Source organism: Girardinichthys multiradiatus, chromosome 7, assembly GCF_021462225.1.
Source record: "Girardinichthys multiradiatus isolate DD_20200921_A chromosome 7, DD_fGirMul_XY1, whole genome shotgun sequence".
NCBI lineage: Eukaryota > Metazoa > Chordata > Actinopteri > Cyprinodontiformes > Goodeidae > Girardinichthys > Girardinichthys multiradiatus.
In genome coordinates, this window is record NC_061800.1 from 27,104,796 (window position 1) to 27,113,676 (window position 8,881).

An 8,881-nucleotide genomic window follows, 5' to 3' on the forward strand; every position below is an offset into this window, starting at 1 on the left:
GTCGGTCTGTTTCTGCAAGGAAATAGAAAAGCGGAGGGGATGCGAAGAGGCGGGGTAGTGTAATTAAATAAACACACCATTGCTTTGAGGCTTAATCCTGTTTATAACCTAACTAATACTCCATAAACACGGCATTATACAGGTTTATATCCAAGGACAATTTCAAACGGAATAGGGCAGCTCTGCTTGCACGCCGAGCCCTTTTTACATATAAAAAAGAACATCCACGTGCGGCCAAAAAATGTTAAAAATATTTAAGAAATAAATAAACAAATCCCAACATAGTTTTGGAGAAGATTCATAAATGTTGCTCAAATGTAGAGATCCCACAGGGATTTTAATTAAAGAGCGTAATTATGTGGAATTAGGTTAAACACACTACAAATTATCCCAATAAATAAAACAACGTAAATAAGAAACAAAATGAAAGCAAAAAAAAAAAAAAAAAGTGTTTTTACATCTCAACACACAGACTGCCCCTTTAGAAAAACGACATGTATAATCACAGGCACCTCATAAAACATTTATTGATGCAATATTGCTCTCCTTTGAATGAATACAATAATTTCAGCCACCGCTGTTTCCTCCCTGAACTTCAGAAAATGAAACCAAGCCGTTATGAAACAGAGTATAACATAATATATGCTTCCTTGGCAAATATTAACAATGCATACACCACATTGTGAACGGAAACGGCTTCTGGTACTTTACAGCGTGTTATTACATCTCTTTTACGAGGACTTTGTAAGTCTATAAAGAGCTTTACAGCCATTGAGGGTATGACAGGGCCATGTTATAAGAGTTTTCTTAGACATGAAAGGGAAATTGTTGTTTATCTTAAACTTAGATATTTTAATGTTTTCTGATTGCTTAGAATATGTATTTACCATTTTTGTATTCCATTACTTTGTGTTATTTCCTGCAATGAAAGTCTAAATTCAACCAGATGAAAAAAGGGGGAGGATTGATTCACTGGCTGTATTGGTAAATATGACCACGTGATCCATGCAACCAATCCCTGCAAGATGCAGGCCAGCAAAAATACTATGATTGTTCATAGAGGGAAGCTTCGCGTTAACAGCGCGACTCTTTTTATATGAGTAAGGAAGGGATGGAAAAATGTCTTCCAGCGGCGCTCTCGGTAACTGCTTTGTGGATGCTGTGATGGGACAAGAGCCGGAGGAGCTGTACGGGGCTCGCTTCATCCAGTCCCCGCACACCATGACCCCGAGGCCGCCGCCAGGTGCCGGGGACAGCGCAGACTTCTCCTCCTGCAGCTTTTCACCAAAGTCCGCCGTTTTCTCGCCATCCTGGTCCTCGATGCACCCTCAGGGACTTTATCACCCCTATGTCCACCATCATCACCACCACCACCAGTCCCATCTGCCCGCTTCGGACAGCAGATACGTCGGCGTGCGCTCCTGGATGGACCCCATTTCCAACCACGTTTCCTTTGCCGGGTTCCACACCTCCGGGAGCAGACCGTATGGGACCAAGCCGGAGCTCCTCTTGCCCGGGAAGCCTGCAGGATGTGACCTGCTGGAGGAGACCGAAGCTAGGGCCAGGGCTGAGGCGCGACCCGTGGCCGCGGAGTTCTCCTGTGGAGGTGCAGATTGTCCGGAAAAGGCGAGCAGGGAGCAAAGTGGAAGCGAGGCTTCGAGTCACGGCGAGCCCAAAGACGAGAAGCAACAACAACTTGACCCAAGTAAGTAAAACAAAATTGAAATAGCTGGTGCTGATTTACAACCAGGAGAACTGGATGAACTGGGTGTGTAAACCTGGAGCTTTTACTAACCTATAAAAGTGTCTGGGACTTTACCGAGGCTGCAGATGGGGAGGGGGGACCCGCCCTGAAAAGGTTACTGCAGGGAACTCTAATGTTTATCATGAAACAAAGTCACCCAAACACGATGCATTAATTCAGCAATAATCTTCGCAATAAGATCAAATTAATATATTCCAATCACACTTCAAGATTTTAACAAAAATCTCATGCGTGTGTGCTAATTCCGTTTTTTTTAATTTACTGTACACTGTAACGAATCGACCTCCAAATTTACACCAGAATGCTGTCCATATTTTTGTTGAATTTAATACAGCAATGTTGCTGTATATAGATAGATAGATAGATAGATAGATAGATAGATAGATAGATAGATAGATAGATAGATAGATAGATAGATAGATAGATAGATAGATAGATAGATAGATAGATAGATAGATAGATAGATAGATAGATAGATAGATAGATAGATAGATAGATAGATAGATAGATAATATAGATAGAATCACATGTCCCACATGTGATGTCGCCCCAAGACCCAAGTGACTTCACCTCATGTTATTTTTCCTTTACGCTTTCCAGACAATCCTGCTGCAAACTGGATCCACGCCCGCTCAACGAGAAAGAAGCGCTGCCCCTACACTAAATATCAGACTTTAGAGCTGGAGAAAGAGTTTCTCTACAACATGTATCTGACAAGGGACCGGCGCTACGAGGTGGCCCGCATACTCAGTTTAACGGAGAGACAAGTGAAGATCTGGTTCCAGAACCGGAGGATGAAGATGAAGAAGATGAACAGAGAGAGGAGCGGCAAGGAGATCATTTAATCTCCTTTTTTTGTTGCAACAACAAAGCCGATCTGAACTTGCCATCTGATTTATTTTGTGCAGCCTTTTTTTAGATGGGCCTTTGATTGTAACTGGCAGCATCATCGGACACATATGCATCACATATGACGAATGAGATCCAGGCCGGATCATTTAAAGCCATGCAAACTGGTTTTAATTTCTTTTTAACCTCATCAGATGCAGACTGGGACGTTGATGCGACATGAAACGTACCATTGTGTGTGTGTGTGTGTGTATTCACGCTATTTTTTAGATGTGGAGTAAAATATTTCCACTGCAGCAAGACCTTTTGACTGCTCTGTGAGCGAGCACACACACACTCGTCTGTGATCTGTGCGACGGGAGATATAAATGATTAATGTTTACAGAACAAAAAAGGCGTGTGTGCAGCTTCTTTTACTGAGAAGGTGCGATATATGCGGAAAAGACTTATTCCGTATTTTTAATTTACATAAATAAAAACTTCCTTAGGATTTTTATGTCAGTTATTAGATTTGTTTCCATCAAAATTATTAGGCATTGCTTTCTGACGTACAGTAAGATGAGTTCAAATTTAAAATTTGTTCTAATATTGACGATTTTAAACAGCGAATATTTAATGAGTAATAAAGTGTTTATTATTATTGGGAGAGGGTGTTTTCGACGGATTTTCAATTTATTGTCCAACTTGCATCAGGAATTGCTTTAAAGCAGGAAGAAGCACGGTCCAATAAAGCTATAGAAATGCCCAGACGTCTGGCCTAAATTAGTTTATGGGGCCTGCTCGGTAATTGCACTCTCTCTTTGAAAACCCCTATCAGCTTCTACTTGGGCTTTTTGGGTCTGTTGCTGACAAACAGAAGGTATAGACACTCTTTTTTTCACCAGGCTGTCTGGACGATGAATTGTTTAGAGGAAATCACACTCAAAACCCTCCCCTAACTTAATGGTCAGGTTTATTCATCAACTACACTTCCCAATGATGGGAAAAACTTCACTTTGACTGCATGGAGCGCAGTGCGGCCCCTCAATCTGAAGGCTCCAATCTGGACTGAAATGTTAAACCACACCAGGTGCCCCTGCGTTTACATCCGCGTTGGATATTTGCATTTATGCATTGTTGCTCTTAAACGTACTTAAATGTTTAGAAGCAAACTTCAACTAAAACTGAGCCCTGAAGGATACAGTTTAAAATGTAATCTTTCAACGTCATTGAAGCACTTTTAAGAAGGAACATTTTACCGCTAGAGGGCGATGTTGGTCTTTAAGTGTAGTTGATTTTAAGGAACAATGTCGAGATATGCAGTGCCCTCATGCATGCGTGCAGTGATCTGTAAGCCAAACACGTCCGTCCAGATGTAGGGTTGCACACGTTTTTAAAGTTGCACAGTTTAAATCATCGCTTCATATATTTAATTTGCTTTTTAAAAATTAGATCAGCTGATTTGGAAACAGCATCCAGACCTCCAACCTCCATGTTACTGCAGAATGTCACACATCTGCACACAGAGGCGGCCGGTTTTAGTTGTTGGAAAATAAAGCAGCTTACTGAAGTCAGCAGGAGCATGCAGGAAGCTCTTATCTATTTGCCGGAATTATATTTCACCAGAGAATAAAAATGTCCCAATTAAATCCTAACACTCGTTTTCCTGCTCCAGCAAAAAGCGGTTTGTTGCTGTGTTATCCGTGCAGATGAAAACACTTAAAGCTCGATGTGACCTTTATGCAAATGTAAAGCAAAAGTGAGCAGCTTCAGAACAGAAACTCAAGTCATCCACTAATTATTTTATTTAAATTTTCCAGTCATTTTAATATTAGAAGCCATTTCACTGATAAATTGAACAGCAGTAATTCAGTACATAAAAACAGAATATTTAAACTGCTATATATGACAGTTCTCCTAAATAAATATTTTACAGAAAGATGTTGTCAGCATGCGTAAAAATCCCGAAGAATGCTAAGTAATCCAAACTGTTCCAATCAAGAACAGCAGCCTATTTTATTTCAAGATGGAGTGCTGGCTGTTTGTTTCTTGAAAGTTAATATTACTGTACTTTAAATTATAATAGCTCAACATTTGTCCAGCATGCTCACTAGATCGACAGTACTTCCATGTAAACAGATTTTACATCACAGAACTGACAAAATAGCTAAATTTACAGTAAATTCCAAAACTTACTTAGACAATTAAAAACAACTGTTGTGAGAAGAGCCAGCCCAAGGCATAAGTGAGCTAAGCACTCATATGGGGCTCGGAAATCTACAGAAGCCAGATAAGAGCACTAAAATTGTCACACAAATCAAGTTTACAGGTATATTCTATTCAGCATTAATTGTGTAAAACCATTCTTGATGTTTTGGTTTTTATCTTATCTAAATCAGTGAGAATCTGACTGTAAAGACTTTTTCTGTTGAAATATTTTGTCTCTGAACAGATTAATGTTTTAGATGAATGCCTTCTGTTTGTAAATGCTCCTCCGCTCAACTGCAAAGGCAGAGACAAACAGTAAGTGTTGTTGCATAAATGACATGTAAGAGTTATTAGTTGGGCTGTGTTAACTGATAGTAACAGAAACTTGCACAACCTCAGGCCAGGTTTGGTTGTGAATACGGCAATTTTACTGTTAAAACAAGAAAGATTGTTCACAGTGAACAAATAAAAGTTTCCCTTGAATTGGTTTTTCTGTTCAGAATCAAACTCTCAATCTAAAATGAGCCTAGAAACAGAACTTCTCACACTTTGGTGCCGAACGGTCTGCTGAAAATGAAATACAAAGAAAAAAACAAGTAAAATACTATGACATGGCTACATTTGTTGCAATAAAAACCCGAGGCAAATGCTTTGAAAGGGGTGTCAACATGGGATCCAATAGTTTTAGGGTCGCACATCAAAACCAGAGGCTAAGATAGGATTTGGGATGTTTTATTCCAGTATGTTGATGTGGCAAAACTAGAAAGTTAGGTCCAATAAAAAGCAAATAATAATAATAATTAAACAAACGTGCACAAAAAAAAAACCCTTCTTAAGATTATTTCAGACAACCTCACATACTTTACGTTCAGGGTTTTTGGAGTATCTAGCAAAGACCAGCCAAGGTGATATGTTAAAACATGCTTTTAAAAGCCCGCGCAACATGGAAGGGGTCCATGATTTTTAAAATACCTTAAAGAAAGAAAGAAAGAAAGAAAGAAAGATAAAAAGTTTGACCTTTGCCCTCTCAAGTCAATTGAAAAAAAAAAAAAAAATTTAAGAATATATTGTATCGTGATTATGGTCGAATTGGAATGCAGACCCTGACCTTAGATGGGGAGTGAAGCTTTAAAGGGGTGGTCTTTTAATAGACCGTCATCCACCTCTGCACCTCTCCTTGGTGGAGCCACTGAAAAACACACCATCGAGAATCACACTGGAACATCTTCAGCTCAGTTCATTCTCCTTTATTGCTGACCTTAGTTAGATTTGTCTGGCAATGAAATTAGCGGGGAACCATCCAAGCAGACATTTAAAACAGTCCCCGAACATGCAGTATAAGAAAACTCTCTGGCCAAAAACACGACCAAAAAGACTTGATACCTAAAAACAATAAGTAAATATAGGTCCATTTACAATAAATAGCGGCCGCAGATGAATTCACAACTTTGCCTTAATTTGACACTACCAGTCATGAGAGTCTCCGATGTTTTAAAGTCAAGCAGCAGACGGCGCCGTAAAAGCACAAGACAAAGACAAATATTCGAACACTTAGAGGACATGTTGAATTGATTCTTTGCTTTTCATCTGCAGCCTTGATGTTTTCGGGGTGTCCGTGTGATGAGCGCACCGCCTCTAATAGAGATTTTAAGATGACTGTCATGGCTGGAAAAAAAAAGTTCCCTTTGAAATGGCGCCACGTGATTATAATTAAACTCTGTTTGCTCACAATAAAGCATAATTTCCCTCTGGCAGCATGTGCTAAAAAGATATCACAAGTCTAAATCAGCGTAGGCTGTAAAGCGAACAATTGAAACTGTGGGATGAAAATAGTGTTCTGGTTTGCTTTGCTGTTGTGTAACCCGCTGGCTGAGGCAGAGAGAGGCCAGTAGGGATATAACGCAAGCATGCAAATCGGAGTGCATTATGTATTGTTGCAGGAATTTCTCCCAGTGTCCCAGATTCCGAGTCAATAGGGACAGACTCTGTGTCATGTGCCTGCACCGACCATGATAGGAGGGTCAGCTATTTCAGTCTGCAGCCGTGGACTCATTATATTCACACAGTTTGTGTCCATGTTGGACGGAGGCCAAGAGGGTAACTGTTGCGCACTGGAAATCCACGCGTGGAAAAACTCTGTTTATTGAAGCTATTGTTAGCTGAGGGCAAGCCAACATCTGTACTCTAAAACAAAATGCTCAAACCCACACCTATAAAATACACCGATATTATATTATAAATGTTTGAAGAAATGCACAGCTACGAATTTGTTCTCAAGGCAAGCTGTTCCAAATTATGTCCAGTCAAATTTAATTAATTTCAATTCGAGTTTATTCACAGTACAACACAGTCAATTTCAGCTGAACATATAATAACTACAAAAAACATTCCTGCATTTTCCTAAAGGCTAGGTTAAGCTTCTGTTCCCACACTATTCTCACACTCCAGGGTAGATAAAAAATAACAACCAAAATATTGTTCTAAAAGAAAACCAAACAACCCGAAATGGATTCTGTTGGAGGTCATTTTTTGTCAAATCTGCATAAAGCATTAATGCACTTAGTTAAATTGGATCTGCTTATCTCTACCAAGCAATGCTCCTGGCCCAATGCATTTAGTCGACCCAAGAAATGGAGCAAGGCCTGGTGCTGCTTCTGAGGCAGAAAAATGTGAAAATAATACAGAAATACATAGAGATGCACAGCGGGAGGATACAGACCCACTGTGTGTCAAACGTGAAAGAAAAGAAAATCCTGCATGGAGAAAGAGAGTTTCCAGCAGATCAGATGTGACACTAGAATAAATTGCAAGTAGGAAATTCATAATTGAAAGATTTAATTTTAGTGAATTTGTAGTTCTTGGCTTTAGGTTTTTTAATGCTCTCATAGCAATGCTTTGTTCAATCCAGATTGATTTGAAGCTTCTCTTGTGTCTACAGGACTCCACAAATGGTTAAGTTTGAGCGTTTGCCTTTCACAGACCGTGAATGGCGTGCGGTGACACACACACACACACACACACACACACACACACACACACACACACACAATAAAACCAAATAAAATAAAATCTTTAAACATTTAGCAATGCAGAGCCTAGCTTACGCTGTATGGGGCCCAGAACATTTTATTTAGCGACCTTGAAGCTACCCCCAGGCACCGCAGGCCAAATGATGCTCCCCTCCTATCCCACGTGTTTGTTTTTTTTGTGGATTAGACATCTAACAGGACCATTATAAATGTTGCCTAAATCTGCTTTAGCTACGCACTGATATTGTATGTTTAAAAATAGCATGGATATGTGTGTGTGTGTGTGTGTGTGTGTGTGTGTGTGTAGTTCTTGAAGATATTCTGTGGTGTCCGCCAGAGCTGCGAAGCTAATACTGAGTAGAAAATGGCATTTATTGAACTGAACGCCCCTCTATTAACACCTTGTCCTGTTGAACGTGGATTTAGATGATTTTGCGCTTACTTCTGCTGTTTAGGTGATTGCACCGTGCAGAAATGTTCAGCATAAAAACAGCAGGTCCACAAAAATACTTTGTTCTGACAACAATCTTTACAGTCTGACTGCACAGAGTTTTATATAAGAGTTTCATACAGCTGATCTGTCCAGCGAACTAACTAGCTCCCTAGTTCGGTTGTGCCTTGTGCCGGCCTATGTAGCTATCACATTGACAAAAACCGAGCAGCACCAATATGGAGAGTAACCCAGTTGGAGAAATTGTGAGGGAAAAATTTTTTTTTTTCATATTATTTTGGTTGTATTAAAAATTAGACGTAGTGCCCGCATATTAAATGCTAATTGTATTTTGGTTAAGATTGTGCGGATCATACAAATGATCCAGTATCTGATAATATTTGCATACTTTAATGGCTAACTGCTGCGTTTTTACGCATGTTCCCAGTGTGCTCAAGCGAGTCAACAAAGTAACTCAAAGCAAACTGAAGGTTATTCCCATTCAGCTGCGCAAGAAAAGATCAGATCCCCAATGTTGAGCTTTGTCTTTGTTCGTGAAAATACTACTTTTTCGTACATTCTCCAACTCAACGGAGATGGTGAGTTGAGAAAGAACAGAGA

General features: G+C 39.8%; 1 protein-coding gene across 1 annotated transcript; it reads left to right on the plus strand.

The window, feature by feature from the left end:
- The first annotated feature begins 146 nt into the window (after positions 1-146).
- Positions 147-5,284, plus strand: hoxd9a (homeobox D9a). Its single transcript, XM_047369925.1, has 2 exons — positions 147-1,705; positions 2,366-5,284. Exons 1-2 carry the CDS (start codon positions 1,120-1,122, stop codon positions 2,608-2,610), a joined length of 831 nt encoding a protein of 276 aa, XP_047225881.1. The 5' UTR covers positions 147-1,119; the 3' UTR covers positions 2,611-5,284.
- Positions 5,285-8,881: the final 3,597 nt, after the last annotated feature.